Source organism: Peromyscus californicus, unplaced genomic scaffold, assembly GCF_007827085.1.
Source record: "Peromyscus californicus insignis strain IS unplaced genomic scaffold, ASM782708v3 Scaffold_5__1_contigs__length_169319896, whole genome shotgun sequence".
NCBI lineage: Eukaryota > Metazoa > Chordata > Mammalia > Rodentia > Cricetidae > Peromyscus > Peromyscus californicus.
The window spans coordinates 44,192,640-44,219,611 of NW_026294573.1; the positions used below are offsets into that span (position 1 = coordinate 44,192,640).

The following is a 26,972-nucleotide window of genomic DNA, read 5'->3' on the forward strand; positions in this document are numbered from 1 at the left end:
TATGGATAAGCATGTTGAGACCACCAAGCCACAGTGTGAACCTGGTGGCCTGTTCCATACCATGTTCCATACCCACATCCTCAACCAATACTTCAGACAGTTCACAGACACCTCAGGTCAGACCTCGTGCTGGGCACAAGGGCACAACAGCGAGTATCTTAGACTCTCTGTTTTCTCCCTTGTTCCCCAAGATGATGTAAGGATGTACAATGGTGAATAAAAGAAGTCTGTGGTTTATAAGGAAAGAAGGGCAGAGAAAAACTCCACTTAGGGGTACACAACGAGAAGTCTGTACTGCCGTGGAACTAGCAAGAGCTGACGGGGGAGCCAGTCAGGGAGAGGGTCCTGTTGTCCCACTGACTGACAGGTCAAGATTGTTAAAGCGCCCATGAAGACGTCTGCAAGACAAATCTGTGTCTGCCCGGACATATGCCTATGTTGCTCTGCTTGGAAAACACTAACCGACTTGAGAAGAGCACTTAAGATTAGGATCCACCTAGACCTCGCCAGGCAGCAGCTCCAGCAGCAGACACGAGCGGTCTAACGGCAAGCATGCTCTTGTGTCTGGGAGACCCGGATACCCTTGCTGCCTAGGCCTGGCCATATTAGAAAGGTCTTAAACAAGAAGTTCTGAGGACTCACAGTCCAGGATGTCGGCTTTCCATCCATCCCCGGGCCCCCACCCCTCCAAGTGCTCCAGTCTGCCTGAAATCATCCCCTCCGAAGGCCCCACGAGAAGCTGCAGTGCGGACATATTCTCACAAAGCGCTACGTAAGTACAAATGACTGTTTGATCAATCATTTGGCCTCAGTGTGGGATTTGGTCGGAATTAAAGCCATCTGGCTGAGGGGGGGGCCAGAGAGAAGGAGACAAGCAGGCGGGAAAATGACCCGCCCCCTCCCCCAAAAAGCATTGTTAAAATATAACGGGGGGAAGCCAGTAAAGTCTGTGCTGTTGTTTCAGCCTAAGCCACTTAATCCTTCAGCACATAAAGCGACTTATTTTATGACCTTTTCCCTTTAAAAAGTAAATCAGAAGACGCTGCCTTGAACTCAGATATCTCTGAAACACACTACTCATCCCTCCCAGAGAAATATCCTGTTTCATAAACCTTCCTCGAGACACTTGAAACTGCGGATCACTAAATGCCTCGCTTTAGGCATCTGACATTCCAGAGAATTAATATTTAAACTTATTATAGGAAAAAAAAGAATTGAGTTTGGTTGAAGCATGAAATATTTAATAGTATGTCCAAATTAGAACCCTATTTTGTTTCGCACTGGAAATGCCAATGATATTACCTGGGCTTTGCACTCGAATGGGATAAAATGCACCGCAGTATTAAGATAAAAAGACACAATTTCAGCCTTTTCCTCTAGAGGAGGGAGGTGAGCCAGGCGTTGGGAGCGGAAGCCGCCCAGTTTCATTTTATAATACACTTAAAATCATATTATCATTGTCTGCCTTGAGGAGCGCATAGACAACACCACCTAATCACCAAAAGCTGCGGCAAAATCTCAACTGCACAGAGGCCTGGCTGGGTGCTGGTCTCCTTCGTCTGGGGGAGGGCTACTGCTCGTCTAGTTTGCTGGGCTCACTAGGACAAAAGTATTAAGTGGTTTGGGATAAAAATTAAGCTTCAATTGACACAGTGGATCCTGGCAGCCTCTGCCGGCACGTGTAATTTATTTACAGGGTTGGAAAGTCGGCAAAATACATCATCAGCTCTTATACAAACTTCTACTAGGTATTAAATACCCAGCACTCAGAGAAGTAATTCAGATGGTCCAACCGCTTTCCAAAGTAAACCTTATCCCCAGCCCTCCCGAGAGCTTAGAACAGCAAATGGGATCTGTCTTTCTCAAGCTGGGCTCGCGGCCCTTCTTGGTTTCTTTCTAGGGCTCTATTTTCCAGCAATTTAAAAAACAAAAGCAACTGCGTCTAAAACCTAAGGTGGTGGGCGGCCAACAGGACACAAATAGGAAGAGCACGAACCACACCCCTGCTGCCGCTTCACACGGGAACCAGGAAGGCTCCTGCAGCTCTGTCCCCGAGTTAGTGGGACTCCTTCAGAGTGTACAAGTGCAGGCGTCTCATGAGCATATGGTACAAGGCCAGGCTCAGCCTGGAAGAAGACCTCTGGGCTTCATCTGACCAGCTCATCACTTGAGACACAAAGGATCCATTTCTAAATCCAGTTCTCAAGGTCAGTCAGGCCCCTGGTGTGCCCACCCTGGCAAGCCCACCTTTATCTTACCAGGTGCTAAAGGTAAAATGACTGCTTCACGATCCCCTGAGCCACTGGCCTCTGCAAAGAATCCTTCCACACCACAAGACGGCCTCAGCCAGGGGCTATAACCTGCAATAACCCTGGGTGGGGTGGGAGGGCGGGGTCCTGCCCCTGCTTCAGAGAAGGGAGTCTCCATGGCCAGCCTGAGAGTCCTCACAAGACCTCACAAGACACAAGATTTGTGTCCTTCCTGAGGACACAAATCACACCGGGAACCCATCTCCGGGTGGGGGCGGGGAGCGGGGAAGCAATGCAGAATCAAGCAGACCTCCCCAAACCTCACTCTGGCCTGCTAGGTGAGAACTCGGTAAGGGGGGCCCCTGGGGTCCCAGCCAACCATAAGGCACAACAAGTTTTATAAAAGCTGTCCCAGGAGAGTTTGTGCTTTAGGGGGAAATACGGGCCTTGCTTTCAGACAACACGGTTCAAATGCCAGGCTCTCGACTTCCTGCCTGCCCAACCTTGGACAAGGCACTTCCTAGCTGGGTCCTCATCTGCAGAATTCAGAGAATGCCTCTTTGCTTTCCGAGTAGGGACACGTAGGGACGCCAGAGTAAATATACTCACAGCTGTACCATGTCTGGCCTGGCACACAGTAGGTGCTCAATAAAGGTTAGTGTGCCTCCCTTTTCCTTTGCCTTCTATATTCACCTTCGTCGGTCAGGATTTAGAAGGCGCAGTCAAAAGCCCTAGCCTGGCCTAAAGATAAATATAGACTCTTTCAATGCCCAGGGTCTTCCTAACTCTCTCAGCTTAGGATATATAGGGTCCTGGGGATTCAGAGCACAAAAGGGATATGGATCATCCAACCAAACTGTTCCCATTTTAGAGAGGGAAATCGAGGTTCAAAGCAAAGGGCCTAGTCCCTTGCATCAAAGTTGTACTATGGTACATGTGTATGCTCCAGGCTGTTCAACCACAATCGCCAAATAAATTCAGGCCCTACAGGAAATGCATCCTTCAGTTCACAGGCTGAAGGCTCCTCTCCATGCATCTGACTCAAAACGCTGACTTTAAAAACACAGCTCATAATGCTAACACAACCCTCCCGCTCTGCCGGAACCTTCTGAAGGAACAACGCTTTAGAGTTTAGGGGGGAAGACAGGAAAGGAGAAAACAGATGCATCCAGTGACTGGAAACTATAAGACCCCTGGGTTAGGGCTGCCTTCTCTCCACCCCCACCCCAGCACAGCAGCCTGTTTTCTTTCGGTTTCTTATAAATAAGGCTTTGGGAGACCCAAGCAGCCACAAAACAGCCCCCCTCCTCTTCTGCTTTCCTTACTCAGTAACTCAGCTGTCAGTGCCCGGACTTTGTTTCCAATGCCGAAGACTTTTTTTTTATTGTAAACTATTAATTTGGGCAGCGGCAGTTGATAAACAAGCAATCCATTTTCAACGGCTAGAATCACGAGCACCGAGAAGACAACAGCACAGATACTTCACAAGTCTGGGGTTGGGTTTTTGTTCTTCCCGGCCTAGAATTACAGCTTTCTGTCTTATTCAGCCAAACTTTTCAAAGCCCACTGTAGTCTGATTTCTTCTCCCCCTTGAACTGAACATTGTGTGCTCTTTACACACAAGGATAAACTAGCCCCTACCTAAAGACACAGCATGACTCTTTAGGCCCAAACTAATTGCAACTAAAATCTAGTCTGGGGAAAAAAGAATATTAGCAAACCATGGGTGATCATTGAACTTTTGATGTGTGTGTGTGTGTGTGTGTGTGTGTGTGTGTGTGTGGGTGTGGGTGTGGGTATGTGTGTACTCACACACAAATGCATGGTACCTCTGTATCAGTTTCAAAATTTCCAAGGAAATTCTCTTCTTAAAGTAAAAGCCACACACAGTGATGGTCAACTTCTAAATAAAGTTTATTTGTTTGTCGTTTTTTTTTTTTTCTAATCCTATCCAAAAAAGGACTGAAACCCCTATTCCAAACTTAAGTTTCTCCTCTCCTCTAGGATGCTGGCTAAACTCCATGAAATAAAACTGAAGAAAATGATAATTATGCAACCTTCAGAGCGAAGAACATAAGAATATAGCTTTTAAATGATTCATGCACCTATGCCTGTAACGGGGTTTTGACGCACTTTAAAAATAAGTCTGCTGGTTGAATTCACTTCTCACGCAGATGAAATGCGGGGAGATGAGTAACGAAGACGGGGCGGTTTTCTTTTTCAAAAGTGTGGAGGAAAACCATGGCACAGAGAATTCACGATGGCAGAGCAATACACCCTATCATATTACACAGCCAAGAGGGTCCCGAGACCTCGGGTCAGCTGAGCACACTGCAGGTAGACTGAAGAGAAACGCGGCCCCCACTGAGGCACGACCTTAAGTGAAGGCTCCTTTCCGTTCCGCCAGCCAAGTCTTAACAGCTTCTAGAGAGGTTAGAAGACAGAAAAGAGAGAGGAGTCCTCGCTGCACAAAATCTGAAGGGAATCTTCGGGAATTATATTTCCACTATACGTCTATAAAAGATTTGTCGGAAACATACCTCCTGCGACTGTAGACGCAACATGTTCCTATCTAGTTTGTGTACACACACACACACACACACACACACACACACACACACACACACACACTTGTTTCTCTTTGTCTCACTGAGCCTGACATTTGGCCAGCAGGTTTTTCTCCCCCTTATTTGAAACCTCAAGCACTGAAAAAATTTGGATCTGATTATTTCCGGATCCCAGGACCAGCACTTTAAAATGGATGAAATGCAAAGCAAATTGCCCACCAGAGCCAGAGGGGGGAAATGCTTTAAAAATAACTTACACCTTTCTATTACAGATGCGCTAGCCTTTCCTGACCTCCTCGGAACACGGCAGTAGCTTCCTGATCTGCTGAAAAAAGCTCCACCAGATAGCACACTGAAACCGCCACGCCCGCTCCACACCAGCGGCCCGACGCTCCGGCACACAGCCTGTAACTGCTCTTTGTTGTTGTTGCTTTATTTGTTTGCTTGTTTTATTTTTGTTTTTAAGCTACAGGACTGACCACTTCGGGGAGTTTACGGCCATGTTCTGGGGACTGTCTTTACTAATGGCAGAGTTCGCATTTGTGGTGATCATCAATCTCGCTTTTTGCTCGCTGTGTACGATACTTGGTAAAAAGGGCCCAGGCTCACTGAGTCGCTGTGAATTAAACAGTACCATCATTATCCGGTTTGGACAGATGGAATCATCTGGTAAACTACAAAGTCTTCAAGACATGGCATAGAGACGACTACCGATTTCCAAACATTTAAGACAGGAGACATACCAAAAACAAATGCAGTTAAGTTCTCTGGCGATGTCTGGAAGGCCCTACTGATGAATGCCAGCTCTAAACTCAAGTGTACACATGGAGATGGTACAAGTTTCAGAACCATAAAGACCTGGAGCTAGAGGCCTCAGGAACTGCCAGTCGCTTTGAGGACATCCAGGAATCTCCATGCATTCGCCATAAAAAAGGAGTCCGTTTCCTGAGAGGCAGTGTGTGCCCCATCCAACACAAGCACTCCGCAGATCTGTTCCCTCAGAAAAGCCCACGAGGTAGGCAAAGACAGATGATGGGAAGTGTGTGGACACATTCTGAACACTGAAGGCCTGTGTACAGACTAGGCATCATCGGCCACAAAGCTGTCCTCCAGGGAAAGCCCAGCTGTTTTCCTTCTTTCCAGGACTTACAAAAGAGTGTCAGGTGTTTAATAATAATTTAAAAAATGCTGGATTTGGCAATTTGGCCTTCCCAGCTCTTTGGAATCTGGATAAATGAGACTTGGCCATAAAGAGATAGTGATTCTTATCACAAATGATGATGACGTTAACCCATGATGTCACCCCACGCCTAGTCCCTCCCGGTCCAGACCCGGAACTACTCATTAGCTCAATCTCTTGGTGTGCTTAAGGACTGTCCAAGGCAACAGGCACATCATTTGAACCCTGACCCCACACCAAGTGTTGCAATCTTCTCTCGCTTCACTGGGTAGCAGAGGCCAAGGAAGACCCAAGACACAGCACCTCTTGGCCTCTCCTGGCCGGCGCACCAGCATTAGTGCCCTTCACATTTAACATTTAAAAATCAACGCTTTTTCACTCCTCAATCTGCCGCCCTTACCTCCAGTATCACTGTCCCTAGCATGGTGCCTGCAAGCATTAATAAAAGTGACCCACCTTTTCAGTAGTTCCATAGCATCCTTACTACCCTGTGTCATTGGCCCTGCAATGGACATTATCACCTCCACGCAAATGAAAATCCAGAGGCTGAGCGCATCCAACACATTACTATCTCAGTCCTAAAATGGTCTCGTCTAAGTCCATCTCCAGGAGGAGACCAGAGACTCAGAGGAGCGAGCTAACTTTCCTGTCATCCCACCCATTGCGGCTGGATGTCTTAGCATTTCCAGCACAGCCAATAAATATGCTTCAGTTGGTATCTCTGCTAGTCTGTTTCTAATAAGCCTGAGTGGACGGGGCTAGACAGCACACATTCAAAGGGTTGTACGGTTGGGGGGACTGTTTTGGTGGGGGGAGGCCTCGGAGAAGAAGGTGTTGTTTCCTCAATGATGTTCCTAAGAGGGCACCCTGAGAAGACTGGGAGAAAGTTGCTCTTCTCTCAGACTACCCGGCTTGACTCTGAAGAACATGTAGACTTTCCTCTCTCTAACCTGAGTTACCTAGAGTTAGGATGCTACCCTACCTTCGGGCCTCAGTATTCTCACCTTTCAAATGGGTGCCATTGACTCTACCCCAACAGCCCCACAGCTGTGAGGAAAAGCAATTTAGAAGCCACCGGGAGACTTTAACCAGAAAGACCAGCATAAGGCACAAAGGATCTGTTTCTCCCATCCATTTTACCTTCCCTGGCCTTTCCAAATGTAACCCTGATTTTACAATCTTTTATACAAGGGGTGATGTGTTGTGGGTAAAACATAATTGTGATTGGAAAGGATGGAGGCAATATGCAAAGTACCGAGTGAAATGCTTCCAGTCAACGACAAAACACGGGTTGTGTGAGGGACAGCAGTAAGCAGGGCTGCGCGGGACTTGATCTGCAGATGATGGGCATGAGTGTTAAGAAAGGACCTTTACTGGAACCCAGCAAGCCAGGGAGCTCTCTTTAGCAAGCATTACTGAATGCGCCCCCCGCCACACACATTTTTTTTTCTGGTAAAAGTCCTTAAATATGCATCCCAGCGAAAATATTCTATAAGCATTTTTCCCATATTCATTCTCCTATAAAAAATTACTCTCCTTGGAGAAGAGACTGAAGACAAGAAGGCCCTCTCCCCACAAAGTCAGAGAGGACTCTGCACATTTATTTCTTCCAACCAGGCTGGGACCTGGAAGCAAGCTGGCCTAAGGTGCTGAGCTGATGCTAAGAGGGTCTACAACTATAAAACACTGGCTTTGACGTCCTTGTAAACCACCTGGGACGAGAATCAAGGGGCCCTGGGGCTGACATGCTCAAACCCCAAAGCTGCTGGTTCGGCTAATGGGGAATCAAAAAGCAGAATGGCACATCCCTTAACAGTCTCTCTAATGTCTGGTTAATTATCTGTTAACATGAAACCTATACATAACAGGCCGGTAATAATTAACTGTGATTGGCTGAGTATGTTCAGGAGAATACCAGCACCTGTCCCTGAATTTGCCCATAGCGGGTTCTGGATTTGCCTTGGCTTCACCAAACACAGAAAAGCCACTTCTGAGTCAACATCTGGCCCAGACTGGATTACAGACTCAGAAAAACGTCTGTCAGGAGTCATGAAACCATCTGGCATAATAAATTCCTAACTTGACGGATGGGGAAACTGAGTTTCCTAAGGGAGAGATCCTACCAAAGTCCTCTGTTTTCTTTCTTTCTCTCTGTCTCTCTCTGTCTCTCTCTCTCTCTCTCTCTCTCTCTCTCTCTCTCTCTCTCTCTCTCTCTCTCAGAGAAATTGGGATAGTTCAAAGTATGCCTTCAGCTGCTTAGAAACAGTTACTACACACAGAAGTTGATACACTAACTGTACAATAAAATTTTGACGTTTCACATGACTTTTTATCAGAAACATACAGAAGCAAAATTATGTAAAGTAAGCTTTCTATATACACATTTCCTTCCAAAACATGCCTATTTGGTTTAAATTGGATGCTTCCAGGCATCGGCTCAGACTGACAGGCGAGTCCCAAGCAACTGCAGAAATACTGAGGAACTCTTAAGGAAAAAGTTCCACGAGCGCCGGCGCCCGCAGCCCAGACGGACCTCTGCACGCCCGCCCGCGGTCAGCACGTTAGTGCTGTCGGACTCACCCTTGCCGCCGCCGGCCTTGGACACGCCATAGTCGCGAGGACTCCGGGGCCGGAGGAGGTCGTGGGCGCGTGGTGGTGGCACGGGCAGCCGAGGCAGCAGCTCTCGCGGGTTCCCGTCGCCGCAGCCGCCGCCACTCACGGCAATCCTGAAGGCCATGTGCGCTCCCAGGCCGGCGGGCCCGCGGCCCGGGCCGGGCGCACCAGGGGCCTCCTTTGGCCTCTTGTCCGAAAGTGCCTCGGCCACCTCGCAATGCATGGCGCCGGGGCGGGGCGCACGGCTGGGGGTCGCGCCAGGCTCCTGCAGAGGGGAGAAAGCACCAGGCTTTAGAGTTGGGGCAGCTGAGCCCTCCGCCCCGGGACTACAGTTTGGGCAGTCACGTTCCACATAGTCTTGATCGCTAAGATTTGTCAGCGTCGCCGCACCAACCCTATCCCCGAGCCACCTGACCTCGCGCACTGGGGTTGTCCCCCTCTCGCTGCGGTCGCCCTGGCCCCGCACGTTCCGGAGAAGCCCACCGCGCCCTCCCATCCTAATCCGCTTCCACCCAGGGTCAGCCCTCTTCGGACGAATGGCGAAACTAAGGCCTGTGATGAGATGGGAGTGCCTGTCCGGAGTTCCCTAAAGGGACAGGGAGAGGGCAGCAGTCGGGACTCCCCGAGCAGGGTTCTGGGAGAGCCGGAGTGGGCTCAGATGGGTCCCTGGCTGCGCACCTCCTCCAGGCGCTCCGGGGCAGGCTGAGCAGAGCCCGGGCACTGCACACGCACGGCCGCGGGGTACAGACGCACGACTCCCGCGAGCCCCGCCACTCGCCAGAGGCCAGGCTGAAGATGAGCGCGCACGCCCACTGCGCCGCGAACCCACAAAGCACACCCGGGAGACTTGACATCCCTGAAAGCCGGCGCGCGGGAGCACGCACAACCAACGTCGCCCACGCACGCCCGCTCCCACGCACACGCGCGCCGGGTCGCTGCGCCACACTCACACACACACACACACACACACTCACTCACTCACTCACTCACTCACTCACTCACTCACTCACTCACTCCCGTTCACCGGCTCCCACTCCGCAGCGCCGGCAGCCGCGAGTCTCACGCCGGAGCCTCGGCATCCTCTCCAGCATCATTCCCGCGAGAGCGAGGCCTCAGGGCCCCCGAACTCGCCTCGCCCCTCGGCGCGCCCCGCGCCATCCCCGGGCTCGCGGATTTGGACGCCGCTGGGTCCCCCCCGGCGCGGGCCGCGCCCCTTCTCACCTCGCCGCGGGCGCAGCGGCTCGCGGGGCGCACAGCACGGCGCGCCTCCTCTGGCGCCGCAGCCCCCCGCAGCCGCCGCCACCGCCACGGCCGCCGCGTCCTACGGGGCGACACTCCGGGGGCGGGGCGGCCCGCCGCTGCCCACAACCGCTCGGGCCGCGACTCTCGGGGGCTGCCGGACTAGGCCAATGGCGGCGCGAGGGCGTGCCGCTCGCCTGGGGGCCTGGGCGGGGCGGCGCGCGCCCCGGCTGAGGTTTTGACAGCGGCCGGCCGGAGCCCAGCACGCCGGCCGGCTGCCGGGACTCGGCCGGACCTTGCGGCGCCGGGAGGAGGAGGAGGGCAAGGGCCCCAAGGCAGAGCCAGCGCAGCGCAACCCGGCTTCGTCCCCTCCCGGGCGGGATCCTGCTTCTCCCCGGCACATGGGAATGGCAGTACCTGCTAAAGCCGAGGTGACAGATGCAAAAGGGCTCGACAAGTTATCTTGTTTGCTTTTTGAAGACTCCAACCGGCTCACTCGAAGACGTCGTCGCACAGGTTTCACGGCAAGTCGATAGGAAAGCCGGGATCCGAACCCAGGCCTCAGCCCACTTTCTCACGATTTTACTTCTGTGATGTTCTCTAGAAAGGATCCATCGGGGGGAGAGTGGATCTCAGAGTTCCTCTGTACCCGTTCCTTGCTTCGTCCTCTCCCTCATCCAGGCATCAGGGTCTCAAGGGACCCTGCTCAGTGTGTAAGAGCCCTTATGAGGCTCCCTAGTGACTGGAAGCAGTAGTCAGCTCTCCTAAGCCGTGCAAAATGGGGGGGGGGGGGGGTTCGGTCAGGTCTGATCGATCTTCTGGGGCTTACTGAGGATCCAGGGAAGCCTCAAAACGTATCTGCATACTGTCAACACCTACCCCCTTGTACTGATGACAACGATCTGCCCAGAGGGTCTTGCCTGGCTTTTAAACTGTTTGAGAATGGTCTCTGGCCTTAGTCTTAAACTGGGAAATGTGTGGTGCTCCTCCAATGGGCCAGGTTCCTAGACTGGGATTCTAAACATAGGAAGAAGCAGCATTCTCAGAATCTTGGTAAAACAAAATTTTCCAGTCACAAAATATTAAAATCTAATTTCCAATACCTTATTTAAAAACTTACAAACAGTATCGGTAATGGAAAGCACCCTGATGTCGTATTTAAACCCACCCCCACATTCATGGCCAGCCGCAACAGGGTAGGGTGTGGCAGAGCAGGCTTCCCGACTCCCACACCAATGTTTCTACCATTCACATTACCAAGGGCAGGTATCAGCCGACTGCAGGTAATGCGCTGGCCCAGGGACCCACGGGCACCTCAGAGGTTTTGCCTCTTTCTGGAACTTGTCGTTGGGGACTGTCAATTTTAAAATAGGGTGGAAAAGAGTAGAAAGGAGGAAGAATAGCTCACCAACTGGCCACCCAGTACTTGAGCCTCCCCCCTCCCCCACACACCCCACTTCTGAAGTGTAGGACCTGGCTCTGGCCAAGAGGCATGAATGTGGCTTTAGACAAATAGCCCTACTTAGTTTATCCCTCCAAAAGCCAGAAAACTGGAAGGTGAGGCCAGGAGGTGAGCACTCTCTCACACACACTACCCATTACACATACCCCCAACGTGCACACACACACGGCACTGCACATTTAGTTCAGACTGAAAACGTTTGCCAGATGAGTCACTTAACCAACTGGACAAGCAGGCAAAAGCTCTCCGAATTTCCCAACACAGCGACAGCTGTTTACTTACGCTTTACTGCATCCCCACCTTGGACTAGCCCTTGGATTTGAAGCTAGGGACCTTTCAAGTGCTCACAGATCTGCCACAGCAGGTAGCCAGGCAAAGCAGTGGGCTGACTGACTGAGCTCCCAGTTCAATGGACTTCTCAAACACTGCCTATGGCAGGGCTTTTTGCACACTTTTCCTGGGAGGGAATCAAAGGGCCTGTTAGCAGTGACTAAGGGTCGGAAGACACAGGAAGCCTGCACTTTTCATTTTTATACTTCTCTAAACATTGGTATTTCCTCACAAGGTGCACTGTCTCTTTTTACCTTTCCACAAGGGTTAACTGTGGGGTGTATGTTTTTTCTTCATACTTGTGGCATTGAGAGAGAACAAAACAAGAGCAAAACCAAAACCCACTACCCACTTCAGCAAGCTAGACCAGAGCTTCTTAAAGCTTTCAACTTGTGCCCCCATTTCACCTGGGAGAGATTCACACAACTGCAGGCGTATGTACCCTTCACACTCACTGAGGTCACATGCCAGGCCTCTACACAATCTGTCTGCTGGATATACCCATCTGGATTCGTCTGCCACAGCAAATACCATTTTCCTCCTCCTATTTTGCCTTTTATTATTGTGCCTCCCACCAGATGAACGACCCTTGTCAAGTCCCCAAACAAGAAACCTGAGCATCCTCCCAGGCCCTGACAGCCCCCCTCCCCATCCTTGCTATATTTTTTCCTGTTCTCAGAGTGGGTGCCTCCCTCCTCCTCCTCCTCCTCCTCCTCCTCCTCTTCCTCCTCCTCCTCCTCCTCCTCATAAGCCATCTTCCACAGTGGTTTCCCTGTCAGCCTGAAATACTGATCTGGCCATGGTACTTCCTCAGTTTAAACCTCACCAACAGTTTCCAATGGCCTTATAAATTAAGGGGTTTTGTTGTTGTTGTTGTTGAAGATTGATTTACTCATTGCATGTGTATGAGGGCTTTGCTCGCATGTATATGTCTGTGTACCACATGCATGCCCGGTGCCCACAGAAGTCAGAAAAGAGTCTCAGATCTCCTAAAACTGGAGTTACAAATGGTCAGGAGCCATCATGTGGGTACTGGGAACTGAACCCAGATCCTCTAGCAAGAACAGCCAGTGCTCTTAACCACTGAGCCATCTCTCCAACCCCAAAAATCAAGGCTCAGAAAAAATTAGTGTGTGCATGTCTGTGTGTGTGTGCGCGCACATGCGAGTGTACATGTGTGCGTTTGTATGCACACAGGTGCACATGTCTATGGCATATGTGTGGAGGTCAGAAGACAACTCCTGGGAGTCCCTCCTTTTCTGCCACCTTGTGGGATTGAACTCGGGACAGACCGCCAGACCTGCATGCAAGCATCCACTAAGTCACCTCCCTACCCATAAAAATCATATTTAAAACATGTGGAGGTCAGAGGACAACCTGTGGGATTCAGTTCCCTTTCCACCATGTGGAAGTCATCCGGCTCCGCAGCTGGCACCTTTACCCGCTGAGCCAGCTCAATGGTCTTTAATCAGAATACTATTTAACCCTTAGTCCTACCTACGTAGAGGAGTTTTCATCTAGAACCCAGAGCTTATATGGATGCCCTTATGGCTGGGGGTCTTGTTTCCCACGCTAACACAGTTCCTTCGTATCCACACTACACGTTTCTACCGACAAGTCATTTAATACCCAGTTCAACTCTTTTTTCCCCTACAAGCTTTTCTCAAGTCCATGCACACACTCAGAGCCCTTTGCTTGAGTCTGTCTCAGCACTTATCACACTGTTTTATCTGTTTCTTTTACAGTCTAAGAGTCCTGCAAAGGCAGAGGTAGTCTTTAGCCTGTATATCCCGAAAACTAGAAGAATTCCATGCACAGAGTCAACATGGAGCAACTGGATCATTAAAGACAGACGACTATTTCACTTGTGCCTGCATCTCTAGGTAAGGACTTCTCCTCCCTAGAAGAGTTATCCCTTCATAGTGTTTGTCCAGGAGTGCAAGCTGGCATTCAGAAGACGGATGAGGCCGGGCGGTGGTGGCGCACGCCTTTAATCCTAGCACTCGGGAGGCAGAGCCAGGCGGATCTCTGTGAGTTTGAGGCCAGCCTGGGCTACCAAGTGAGTTCCAGGAAAAGGCGCAAAGCTACACAGAGAAACCCTGTCTCGGAAAAAAAAAAAAAAAAAAAAAAAAAAACAGAAGACGGATGAGATAAGAGTGGACAGTTCTATGTCCAAAGCCTCCTGTGCCCTGGAGCTTCAGGAAGGAGAGGTGATGGATGCTCCGCTGCCTACTCTGCCCCACTGTTGGCACTGTTCGTGCCCTGTGTCTGATCTCATGCCGTCCTGACAAAGCCTCTGAGATAAGAGGCTGTCGTTCTTGTTTTATAGGTAAGGAAATAAAAGCTCAAGGTTAAGAAATTTATCAAAGTTCTCACAGTTCAGAGTGTCTGACTCTGTGGCCAGCTGACTTTCAGGAAGCGTGCCATAACCACTCATGGAAGAGAGAGTACTGTCTTCAGCAAATGCTGTTAGGATAGCCACAGGCAGAAGAGTGGACCCCTATCTCACCATCGACAAGCAGTAAATTAGGACGGACCAGCAACCTAAATGGAAACCAGGAAACAGGGATAAGTCTTTACTCTGCAGTCAATAGTGCATCTTTATGTGACTAAAAACCTGAGCAACGGCAGAAAAACTAGATAAACTTGACTTCATCCAAAATGAAAACAGTTCTGCATCAGAGGACAGTGAAAAGATGCCTTAGCTAGGTGCCGCTGTGCATGGCTGGGGCAAGAGAACTGCTTCAGTTCCAGAGTTCGAAGCCAGCCTGGGCAACAGTGAAAGTCTGCAGAGGAGGGGGAGGGAGGGAGAGAAGAGGCAAGAGGGGAGAGGAGAGAGAAGAGAGAATTTTATAGAGGTGAATGTGTTGGCACAGGCCTTTAATCCCAGCCCCTGGAAGGCTAAGGCAAAAAGACCAGGAATTTGAGGCAAGCCTGGGCTACATTTTAAGACCCTATTCCAAACAAACCTCCCCTGCAAAGAAAAAAATCTTAAGCCCAAATTCAATCCAATTTTTAAAAATGGGCAAAGGCTGGACCTGCTGTGCAGACCTATGATCTCGGGTACTTGGAAAACAGATACAGAAGAATACAAAGTAAGTTCAAAGCCAGCTTGTGTGGCTTCGTGAGACCCTGTTTGACAATAAAAAGTGAAAAGAAGTTTGGCTGGGAATGTAGCTCAATTGTAGAGAGCTTGCCTAGCACACAAAGCCATGTTCTCAGTCCTTGGGACTGAAAAGGGAGCAAGCAAAGGATCTGAATTAACATTTCATCAAGAAGATTAACAAAGATGTTAAAAGATACCCAACATCATTAGTCATTAGGAAAATGCAAAATCATAGTGGAACACCACTCTAAATCTGATAAAATGGCTTCGAAGGGGAGGTGGGGGAGGATGGAGGGCATGGAGATCTGGGAACCCTCATCCATTGCTGGTGGGAATGTAAAATGGCCCAGCCACAATGGAGAACAGTTTGGCGATCCTTCAAAGACTTAACAGAATTATCATGTAATCCAGTAACTCCAATTCTAGATACAAACCCGAAAGAACTGAAAACATAAATACATGTCCAAGTGTGCACATTGCAGCTCACTTCACAACAGCCAAAAGGTAGGAACCACCTAAATGTTCATTAACAGATGTTCTGATAAACTGTTACATCAGTGGGGTGTAATTCACTTCCTAGAGGAAAGACACATGGATCTATTCCATATTGTGAATGAGCCCCCAAAACACGCTAAGTGTAATAAGCTAGACATAAAAGGTCTCAAATTATGTAGTTCCACTTACATGAAATAATCAGTAGGTTCTTTATGGAGACAAAAATCAGAAGGGTGATTGTCGGGGGCAAGGAATTGGGGTCAGGGAGAGTCTGTTTACTGGGCATGGGTTTCTTTTGGGTCCTGAAAAAAAAATCTGAAACTAGATAAAGGTGACATTTTACAACACCAGGAATATATTAAATGCCACTGAACTGCCCACTTTTAAACAGTTAATTTTATGTTATGCAAATGTCATTGCATTAAACCAACTTTTTTTAAGTTAATAAGAACAAAGTGTGCCTGAGTCCAAAGCCAGGACTTCCATCACTACACTGTGGGCATTTGCTGGGAGTGGCCTAGAGCAAGGCTTCTATAATGGCTGTGGCTGTGATGCCATCCAGATGGGGCACATGAACAAGCCCATCTGTGGTTCCTGAATGCTACCTCTGCCAAATGAAGACGGCAATACCTGACCCAACAGGGCTGCCAGAGACTTCATGCAAAGGCAGGAAATAAAGCAAGCCAGAAAATGAGAGGTGGTTAATATTAATAAAGTACTCACCCCACGGCTGCCATTCTAGTATCCATCTAACGGAGATGCTGTGTGCCCAAGTGCCCACACTTCTCGTGACTCTTGTCTCTGCCCATAGGGACACACTTACGCGACTGTATCCGGCTTTTTCATGGGTTTTGGGTGTTTGAACTGAGGTCATCAAGCTTGTATAGCATATGCTTTGCCCACTGAACCATCTCCCCAGCACCAAAGATGCTTTTAAAAATAAAATACAGGACAAGGAAGATGACCTGGTGGGTAACGTGCCCGCCGTACAAGTGTGAGGCCAAGAGTCTGGCCCCCGAGCATCCATGTAAAAACCTGGACATGGCAGTATGGGTCTGTACTCTCTATGCTAGGGAGGCTGGGCCAGGAGAATCCCAGGGGCAGGGAGGGGGAGGTTTGCTGGGCAGCCAGCCTAGCCAATCAGCGAGTTCTAGCTTCAGTGAGGTGCCTTGTCTCAAAAGATAAAGTGGAGAGCAACAGAGGAAGACAATGATATTGACCTGTCACACACACACACACACACACACACACACACACACACACACACACAAAGAGAAAAAAGAAAACAACTTAGAACATCTCTTTATAAATCACTGTTACAAACGGCTACGAAGGATGTTTTAGATAAGCATGTATACGTGATAAGAGACTACAAACTACTTTAGGACTAGAAGGGAAATTTCTGATTAAACAACAAAAAACACAGAAACTGCAGCCAACATCACACATGTACACAGCACGTAGTGTAAAGACCGTACTTTCTCCTAAGATCAGGAACAGGCAAGGGTGTCAATCCTCATCATTCCTCTCCAGCAGCACCCTGGAAGTCCTAGCAGGCCCAGGAAAGCAAGGGAAAGTATAAGAAGTACACACGCTGGAAAGGAAGAAAGTCCAAGTCTCTCTTGACAGGTGGCATACATGATGATCGTCTCTGCAGAACATCCCATGGGATCTCAGAAGTAAGACGCCTCCTCGGACTGGGAGGGGAAGTGGGAAGAGTGCTTGCCACACTTTGTAAGGACATGAGTTCTGACCCACAGAACCCACAGAAGCTGGGCATTCCACACACCTGTAACTCCCGTGCCGAGAGGAGAGACGGGAGGAAGCCAGGGGCTTGATACCCAGGAGTCTAGCTAATTAGTTATCTCCAGGTTTAATGAGAGCCTGTCGCAGAGAATACAGTGGAGAGTGACGGAGGAAGACAGCAGTGTTGACAGTCTTTGCTGCACACCTCCCATGCTCCAAGTACCATCCTAGGTCCAGAGATTAACAGTGCTTCCAGCTGATGGTGGACACAAATATTCAGCTAGTCATACAGACGGATGTATAATCACAGTAAGACCTGGGGGAGAAATGGCCCAGGCCGAGAAGAGAGGAGTTGGAGGGAGACCCCATCTAAAGGGCAAAGGAAGACTTTCACCATAAACGTGAGGGCGAAACTAGAACCTCTGAGGATAAAAAGCCATGGGCCGTGGAGCTTTCCATCTAGATAGAAAACGTGTCCACAGGCCCTGCAGCTCAGGGAATCAGATCCCTTCCAGGCAGGAGAGGCAGAGCAGTGTGAGTGCAAGGGCAGAGTGAGGCCAGCAGGACACCAGATGACACTGGGGGAGGGGGCAGGCCAGGTCCTAAAGTCAAAGAAAGGCTGTAGGCTGGAGACAGACACCATCAGATCTGTTCTGAAAATAGTAGCCCAGCTGTCGGTAGGAAATGGCAAGAGAAAGAGGCAAGAGCGGCTGTGGGAAGAGTAGGCAGAAGGCCAGAGAGAGGTGCTGAGGAGCCTGGACTGGGCACCAGGAGCTGTGGGCATGGGAGATGGTCTGGAATGTGTGTGACGCAGCAGTGTGTAAGACGTGAGCTTGACACACTGGACAGTGGGGGTGGGAGGAAGAGAGGCTGGGGGCCTGGGGAAACAGAAGTCTGAGAGTTTGGAACATTCCCTGGGTGGCCCAAGGCATTCTTCAGCCCTAACAGTGGTTTCCAGAAGCAAAGAAGATGTCACAGCCAACAGGCTCCTAAGTCAGATCCCTTCCTCGAGCTCATTCCACGATACTGCTTTTCTAGAGAAGTTTTAATTGGTTTTTAGCGAGTCACTGTATGCAGGGGACAAACAGAAGAAGACAATACAAAATGCACATCAGATGCTGCCATCAGAGACCTTGAAAAATGATGAGGGTCAATGGAAGCTGTCCATAAAGAAGGGGCCGTGGAAGCGCAGCACCACCCCTGTGGCCGGTACCTTCACGCAGCCAACCGCAGACGACTATAACCTTCCATTCAGGCACCAATGCAGTGACAAGGGTGGGTTGCCTCCCACCACAGGCACAACGTGAGCTCCAAAATCTTAAGAGCTGGAAAGGAACAGGTTCAGGGCTCGGCCCTAGGTCCGCTTGATCCTGAAATACTGTGATCTTCCCACCATGCCCTGTGTCCAGCTGAAGCAGGCCCTTCTGACCCTCTGGCCTAGAATGCCTTCCTGACTGGCTGCTCCACCCCCATCCATCCGGGACGCCTAATGGCCACTTCTCCATGTGGCCTGCTTTCCCCAAGCTAAACACACACAGCCTCTGTCCTTACCCCTTTCTGGGACTCTGCCTTTGTCAGCCATCTAAGAACATTTGCTATCTGTCATGCTACAAAGCTGTGTGTGGCTTTGCCATGTTGCTGACACGAAACCAAAGCCCCCTTGAAGACAGGGGTGCTGTAACAGGGCAGGTACAGAGCAGACTGGTTCGTGAGGTCAAAAAGTAGGTCAACGAGGCTGCGACAGTGCCTCTGTGAGCAAGCAGAACGGACGGTTCACGTCTGCTCGTTTTCTTCTTCCACAAGCTTCAAGCTGATGCAGAGCACACAGCACTGGCACTCAGGCTTTTTTTCAGGCACATGTTAGTCCTCTATGCATTCACAACGCATTCTCAAAATGAGAATGAAACTGTATTCATCAGTAAGTCTGATTACAAATTATAAAATCTATTTTTTAAAAAATCAGCTTTAAGGCATTTGAAAGACATTTTTCTTTCTTTTTTTCCCTAACAGGCCCTTGCTATGTGACCCAGAGTGACCTTAAACTCATGAGTTCAATTGACCTTCCTGTCATGGCCTTCCCGTAACTGGGACTACCGCACACACCACGGCTGGCTTGATTGACGTGTTCTTGCATGAGTCGTTTCTCCAACATTTCTTTTTTTTTTTTTTTTTTTGGTTTTTCGAGACAGGGTTTCTCTGTGTAGCTTTGCGCCTTTCCTGGAACTCACTTGGTAGCCCAGGCTGGCCTTGAACTCACAGAGATCCGCCTGGCTCTGCCTCCCGAGTGCTAGGATTAAAGGCATGCGCCACCACCACCCGCTCGTTTCTCCAACATTTCTTATCTCTTTCATAAACTCCGTGTTTGACATCTGTATGCAAAGCCTAAGAACTCATACTGTTATAGTTAGAAGTGAACTTCCAAATTCTTCAGTCCGATTCCTTGATGTGGCAGTTGAAATGGAGGTTTAGTGGAGTAGGAATCGCAGCTCAAGGTCACAAAGCTAACCGGTGACCGAGATGAGACTAGAACTCACTTCCAGGACTTAATTCTAGGAAGGATGGCTGGCATCCCACCTGGTTGTTCATTCTCCCTGTTCTCCTAAACAGTACAGTCACAGCTTTATGAAAGGATGGCATACAACCTCTCAGAGACATTTTCCAAACTCTTGTTATCAGATGTGGCCGTGTGACTCCACTCTGACCGACGAGATAAGAGTGTAAGAGTATGGATTTTCAGGTCTCCTTAAAAAGGAGGGAAGGCCCATTCTCCCTTCCATCTCTCTTCTCATTGCCGAGAAGGGACCTGACTCCCTCCCTGACTGCCTCGGGGAATCACCAGGACAGCACCTCTAGCCTGAATCCCTGACCGCCTCGGGGAATCACCATAACAGCACCAATAACCTAGCCTGAATCCCTGACCGCCTCGGGGAATCACCAGGACAGCACCAATAGCCTAGCCTGAATTTTTTTTTTTTTATGAAAAAAATAAAATGAAATGTCTGTTCTTGAGGCCATTTTGTTACTGTTACTTTTGGAATATGCAGCCAAAGTTAACTAAGCCACTTTGCCCCCAGCAAATCCGTTCCTTAGCCTGGCAAAAGGCAATTCCACTCAACCAGCTGATCCAGCCAAAATCCTTTGAGTCAATACTAACAATTCCATCTCCTTCGCACCCACAACCGTTAACTATTCCTCCAGCAATTCTTGTCAACCATCCCCAGGAGAGACTACATCTCTCTGCTTCTCTCCCTGAGAACTGAAATGTGGGAGGCAGAGGCAGGCAGATCTAGGCCAGCCTGGTCTACAGAGTGAGTTTCAGGACAGCCAGGGCCACACAGAGAAACCCTGTCTCAAAGAAGAAAAAATAAAAACTAAAAGACAATATAATTTTATACATTAAAGTATAACTTTAATGACTAACAGCAACACAAAACACAAAACTATCTGAAGACTAGTGGCCAGCAGTACACCAGGCCAATATGGGAGACTCTGGAATCTAAAGACCTTTCTTAGCAGCTACCAAAACACAAAGCTAGCCAGGCGGTAGTGACACATGCCTTTAATCCCAGAGGCAGACAGATCTCTGTGAGTTCAAGGCCAGCCTGGTCTACAGAATGAGTTCCAGGGCAGCCAAGACTACACAGAAAAACCCTGTCTCAAAAAATCAAACCAAACCAAACAAACGAACAAAAAACAGAAGAAGGGTCAACCTGCCCACTTGCTACCCAGTGGTGACCCAGCTGTCCTATAGGTCTCTCTAGCTTCAAGGAATATCCTGGTGATTAACTTTACAACAGGAATACATAAAGCCTGCTGTGGAGAATTGGTCTTCCCATTTCATTTACAAATAATATATCTTTTCAAGTAGGAAGCTTGAATAATAAATCCTTGAAGCTTCAATAAATCCTTGGTAAACTTCAGCCACTAGATAGGTCTCAAGTTCGGGACACGTCTGGAGAAAACTCGTGTTTATTTTTCCTAGAGAAGAAAGGAGACCTGAACCATCACAGCTCCCAGTTTCAAGGACACCAAGAAGCAAGGTTTAGCTTCTTCAGGAGAAAGCACACTAGATTTTGTAAGAAAATAAAAATACAAAGTCAAGCTACTTCTATGGCTTTGCTTCAAGAATGTGTACTTCTCAGGCCACTGAGACAGAGGCCTGGAAGATGGCCCCGAGTGTAAACGTACTTGCCACAAAGGCCAGGGTTCAATTCCCAGAACCCACGGTACAAGGAGAGAATAATTCCTAAAGGTCATCTTCTGACCTCCACACATGAACCATCTGCACAGGACTACACACACACACACACACACACACACACACACACACACACACACACCACACATATATATACCATAGACACATATACTGTACACCACACACACTATGCACACATGCACACACCATGCACACATGCACACACCATGCATACATAGCACACACACAATAATCATATACACACACGGTAACAATAAACAAAATAATTAAGAATGCACATCTCCTTCCAGCCAGGCCTGGTGGTGCGGGTTGAGATAAGAGAATTGCAAGTTTAAGGCTAGCCCGAATTACACAGTCATCAAGGCCAGCCTCAGCAATTTGATGAGACTGTCTCAAAAAGTGTGCTCGGGGGAGTGGCTCTTTCAGTGGAATGTCTGCCTTACAAGCATGAGGACCTGAGTTCCAGTCCCAAACTCTATGTAAAAATGCTATGTATGTGACATGTGCTGATCTCAGTGCTGGAGAGGCCGAGACAAGCGGCTCCCCGGAGCTCACCTAGCCTAGCGTAACTGGTGAGCTCCAGGCCAAAGAGATATCCCATCTCAGAGGAGGTGGACAGTGTCCCTGAGGGTGACACCCACTGCTGTCCTCTGGCCTTCACACAGACATGCCCTACCCCCATACACATGCACAATAAAATAAGTAAAAAGTAAACACAGAGTTGGGGATAGAGTCAGTGGCAGACTGCTTATCTGGTATGCACCAAGTCCTGTAATCACCGGGGCTTGTTTTGTTTTGTTTTAATGTAAAGGGCCGGAGTAATGGCTCAATGGTTAAGAGCACTCACTGCTCTTCAAAAGGACCTGAGTTCAGTTCCCAGCACTCACAACAGGCAGTTCACAAGTGCTGGTAACTCCAGCTCCAGATCTGACATCCTCTTCCGGCTTCCATAAGCACCTGTGTACATGTGGTACACACACACACACACACACACACACACACACACACACACACACACACACCTCTTCTGGCTTCCATAAGCACCTGTGTACATGTGGTACACACACACATACACACACACACACACACACACACACACACACCCCTAAGTAAAAACAAATATTTTTAAAGTGAAAAAAGGATATCATACCTTATACATGCTACACGATTGCTGTTTGAAGCCACTAAAATCTGCCTTTGGTAAAATAGTTTTCATAAAAGTTAAAAGCTTACTTTTAAACACCGAGATCTGTGCACCCTGCATGTGAATCCACCCAACAAATCATTTCACTTCTCCTCCCCACCGTCTTCCCCAAAGTCACCCAGGAACCCTGAAAGGCAGATGGGCTACATACTTAAAGATAATGTATGTAGCAAGCAGAGCACAGGCCCCCAGCATGCAGTAGGTGCTTGATAAATGACAGCTATTATCACTGTGTAAGCAGTTGCCTAGAAGACTTCTCAAGCTATCCCCACTTTTCAACACGATATATATGAATAACTCACTTTGTAAGGTACTTGGAAATGGGGGGGGGGCGCGCAATGAATTAAAAACGCTCTCACTCCTGCAAACAAAAGAGGCAGGCATGTGGAGTATGGAAAATTTCCCCTCTAACCACTCTGAAATAGTGACCTCTGCTGGCCAGAGGAAACATGAGTCTTCCAATCACCTCTTCCATGACTGAGCAAAGGGTTGAGTCTACCACGATCTAGTCCCTGTCACTGGAACAAACACCAGGTATTGCATTACAAGGGACAGAAATCTTCACAAGGGTTACCACGATGTAATTGGGATGTTAACAAAATTAAAGGCCAGCCTTTCCATTTGCTCATCCACCCAGAAGATTCCTTTTTTTTTTTTTTCAAACTCCATGGTCTCCTATTTTTAAAATAACATAATTGCATGCAAATGTTATAGCAGAAAAACAACACAAGGGGCATTAAAAATCAATCTTCCATGTAAGCCTCAGATTTTCCAGCATGAAGATCCAAACGCAGAGTGGTGACAAATGTGTAGAAAACAGAGTGAAAAAGTCAGAATGCATCATTAGGAGCATTACAACAAAATGAAGGAAAAATCCCTGGGAGCCGCGGCTGACTCAGCTGCAGGAACAGCTCACTACAAAGGCGCTTTAAAAAGCCCACAGTCCCCTTCACAGAGGGCCCGGAAACCCAGCTAGGGAGCAGTCAGGACCTGACCCTTCAGAGAGTCTGTTGGCTGAGATGTTTACATATAAAGCACACACCCATCTCCTAAAGTGTGAGGTCAGACAGGAGCTGTAAGCCGGCATCCCAGAGCTGTGTGCTTCGGTTCGGCTGCCACTGTAGTAGTATTATCATTATTTTAGTTAACGAGTTTCTGGCATGCTAAAAATGGAGATCTTGTATCATAATTAAACCTTCTGCCGTCTCACAAACACACCGACTGCTCCTGGCCTCAGTCTGCTGCGTCCTCCAGCCTGTCAGCCTCACTCACACATTCTCATCGTGTGTTCAGGTTCATAAACACCGCGTCTGAGACCCTGGGTTAATAACATCCCTAACACAGTGACGAGTTTGAGTCTGAACAAAGATCAACCATGTGCAAAGTACTTTAGTAGGCACTGGGGACAGGAATAAGCCACGGTCTCTGAACCCAAGGAACTCCAAGACCACTGGAAAAGAGAGGCCTGATGATCACATGTTGCAAGGCACGGGCACTGAAAACAGTGGTAGACTGCAGTGAACACATTAACTCTAGCTTTTTAAAGTCAGGCTTAACACATTCATGCCCAGCCTTTCTTTTCTAATACATGCATTTAAAGAAATCTCATAAGTTCCAACATAATCACTCAGTGAAAAATATTTTTCTAATATTTACCTATATTTTCTACTTGGGCTATGGGTGACTTAAAAGCAAGTTTCTTAATTTCGAAACATATTGGATACTCTATCATTTGGATCTACCTTGGTTCCCTTACTGAGACATACTTCTATTTATTTATTGAGACAGGGTTTCACTGTGTAGCACTGGTTGTCCTGGAACTCACTAAGTAGACAGGCTAGCCTCAAACTCAGACATCTGCCCTGACTCTGCTTCCCAAGTGCTGGGATTGCAGGCGTGTGCTACCATGTCAGGTGAGACTTTTTTTATTTTTTAATTTCTCAAGACAGGGTTTCTCTGTGTAGCCCTGGCTGTCCCGGAACTCACTCTGTAGATCAGGCTGGCGTTGAACTCAGAGATCCACCTGCCTCTGCCTCCCAAGTACTGGAATTAAAGGCATGCTTTTAAGTGATCTTAAATCCTCAGACATTGGTTGAGACTTGCTTTATGAACCAACGTCTGGCTAGACTGTGAACATGCTACATGAATGTCTTGCAAAGAACGGCGGATCTTCTGGAGGTGGGCACAGTGCTCCTTGGGTATCATTAGGTTGTTTACCAGTCACACCATTCAAATAGTCTACAACCTTGATTTCTAAAGTCGTATCCTATCTAGAACTGGAAAATATAAAATGTCTTGTCCTAATTAATGATTTGTCCCTTTCTCTTTGTAGTTTTGTTAGGCTCCACGCATTTTTTTCCTTGAGGCACTATGTACGTCAAAGTATACAAACCTTACATTCTCAATTCAGTGAGGTGTACACCCATGTGATCCAAATTAAGACAGACATTCCAGAACCTCAGTTTGCCTCATTCCTTTCCAAGTCAGTACACAGCCTCCTCCCCTAACACTGTCCTGACTTCTGTTACCATCAACTCTTACCTTTTCTTGAAATGCATATAAAAGCAATCATGGCACACCTGTGTGGTTCTTTTCCACTGCTGCATGGTTGGCTCTTTGGATGACTATTGGCGCTACAAAATTAGTTGGAATGGCGGTGCATACCTGTAACCCCAGAGTGTCAATTTCTAAGCCAGCCTCAACTACAAAGGAAAATCGTCTTTAAGAAACAAGAAAGGACCAGGCAGTGGTGGTGCATGCCTTTAAACCTAGCACTCAGGAGGCAAAGGCAGGTGGATCTCTGTGAGTTCAAGGCCAGCCTGGTTTACAGAGTGAGTTCCAGGACAGCCAGGGATACGCAGAGAAACCCTGTCTCAAAAAATTGGAAAAAAAAAGGCGGCACACACCTATAATCTAGCACTCCAGAGACAGAGGCAGGACAATCACTGCAAGCTCAAGGGCTGTCTTCGTGACTTAGGCATATTCCAGGCCAGCCAAGGCTATATATCCAAACCCTGCAATTCAGACTATTGGGGAATTGACATTCGTGTCTTGTAGATATGGCTTTTGGAGAGTACAGCCCTTGAATTTTCTTGGGCTTATACCAGTTGATGGAACCAAAAAGTCCCATTGAGTGTTAAGAGGGATTTTGTCAACTTTTTCACTCCTTCCAACAATTTTATGAGTTCTACTTTCTCCACATCAGCCCTTCTTTGATGTGTATGTAAAGGTATCTCATGGCAGTTTCAATTCTATCTCCCTAGCCAGTGCTGAACACCTACCTTCCTTGAGCAATTTGGATAAACTGGTGTCGAAATGTTTTTTGTACTCTGAGGCTGTTACTAGGTGTACTGAGGTCTTTGTGAGGAGTTGGATCTTTTTCGAAGCACTTTTCTTAATTCATAGCAAGTTGGGTTTTTTTCTTTTGCCTTAAGGTGTATTTTGTCAAAATATGTAATGATACTTGGCTTTATAAATGTCATTTTTATCTTTTCCTAGCCTTTTATTTCCAACATATCCAGCCTTATACTTTTACATGTGTCTTTTGTTAACAGCAAAGATTTTTAAATTGTTTAATGATGGTTTTTGGTTTTGGTTTGGTTTTTCGAGACAAGGCTTCTCTGTGTATCCCTGGCTGTCCTGGAACTCACTCTGTAGACCTGGCTGGCCTCAAACTCAAGAGATCTGTCTGCTTCTGCCTCCTGAGTGCTGAGACTAAACTCGTGCACCACTATGCCTGGCTGTAAGATTTTCTTTTAATAATTAATTTTAATTTCATTTTATGTGCATGGATATGAAGGTGTCAGGTCCCCTGGAACTGGAGTTACAGACAGTTGTGAGGCGCCATGTGGGTGCTGGGAATTGAACCCGGGTCCTCTAGAAGAGCAGCTAGTGCTCTTAACTGCTGAGCCATCTCTCCAGCCCCCTGTAAGGTCTTTTTATTTCATTCACTCTCTTTTTTTATTCTCTGAATGGTTCTCCTTAAATTACAGTGAACATCTTTTAACGTATCAAAGCCTACCACGCTGGTCATGGTACCACAGGTTGGCAGTCACAACACTTAGAAGCTTGAGAGCAGCCAGAGCTACATAGCGTGAGTCTGCCTCACAAAGAGCCTACCACTAGACAATGTAAAGACCTGAGAGCATTTTCACTCCCAAGTGCTGACTTACCAGTCTTTGTGTGTACACACAAATTCTTTACATATTAAAACCTGCAAGGCATTGTTTTTTAAGTCAATATTCATGTTTACCCTTTTCTCTTCTTTTCTTCACCATTCTTCCATTTTCCGGCGGGGGGAGGTGGGTAGAGCTACTTCATAAAGAAGTTTCTCTCATGTTAGAATTTCTCAGCTTTTGTCTGAATTGTCTTTATTTACCCCACCATATTTGAAGATAAATGCTGGATATGGGACATGGATATGTAGCTCAGTCGGTAGAGCACTGGTCTAGCACCCACAAAGCCTCGGGTTCAATCCTAGCACTACATAAACCCACCAAGGTTTTGGATACCTGTAACCCCAGCAGCAGGAGGAGGCAAGCAGACAAGACATTGGAAGCCAG

At 48.1% G+C, this 26,972-nt stretch overlaps 1 protein-coding gene across 2 annotated transcripts in view; it reads right to left on the minus strand.

The window, feature by feature from the left end:
• Glis1 (GLIS family zinc finger 1) overlaps positions 1-9,884 on the minus strand; it is a 191,803-nt gene extending 181,919 nt beyond the window's left edge. Inside the window, exons 1-2 of one of the 2 annotated variants that reach the window (XM_052716681.1) lie at positions 9,288-9,884; positions 8,577-8,874 (exon numbers count right to left, since the gene is read on the minus strand). In XM_052716681.1, coding sequence (XP_052572641.1) covers positions 8,577-8,832 — 256 coding nt within the window. In that variant the 5' untranslated portion in view covers positions 8,833-8,874; positions 9,288-9,884. The remainder of the gene's footprint in view (positions 1-8,576; positions 8,875-9,287) is intronic. The other variant, XM_052716679.1, reaches the window with a different exon arrangement.
• Between the last annotated feature and the right edge of the window lie 17,088 nt (positions 9,885-26,972).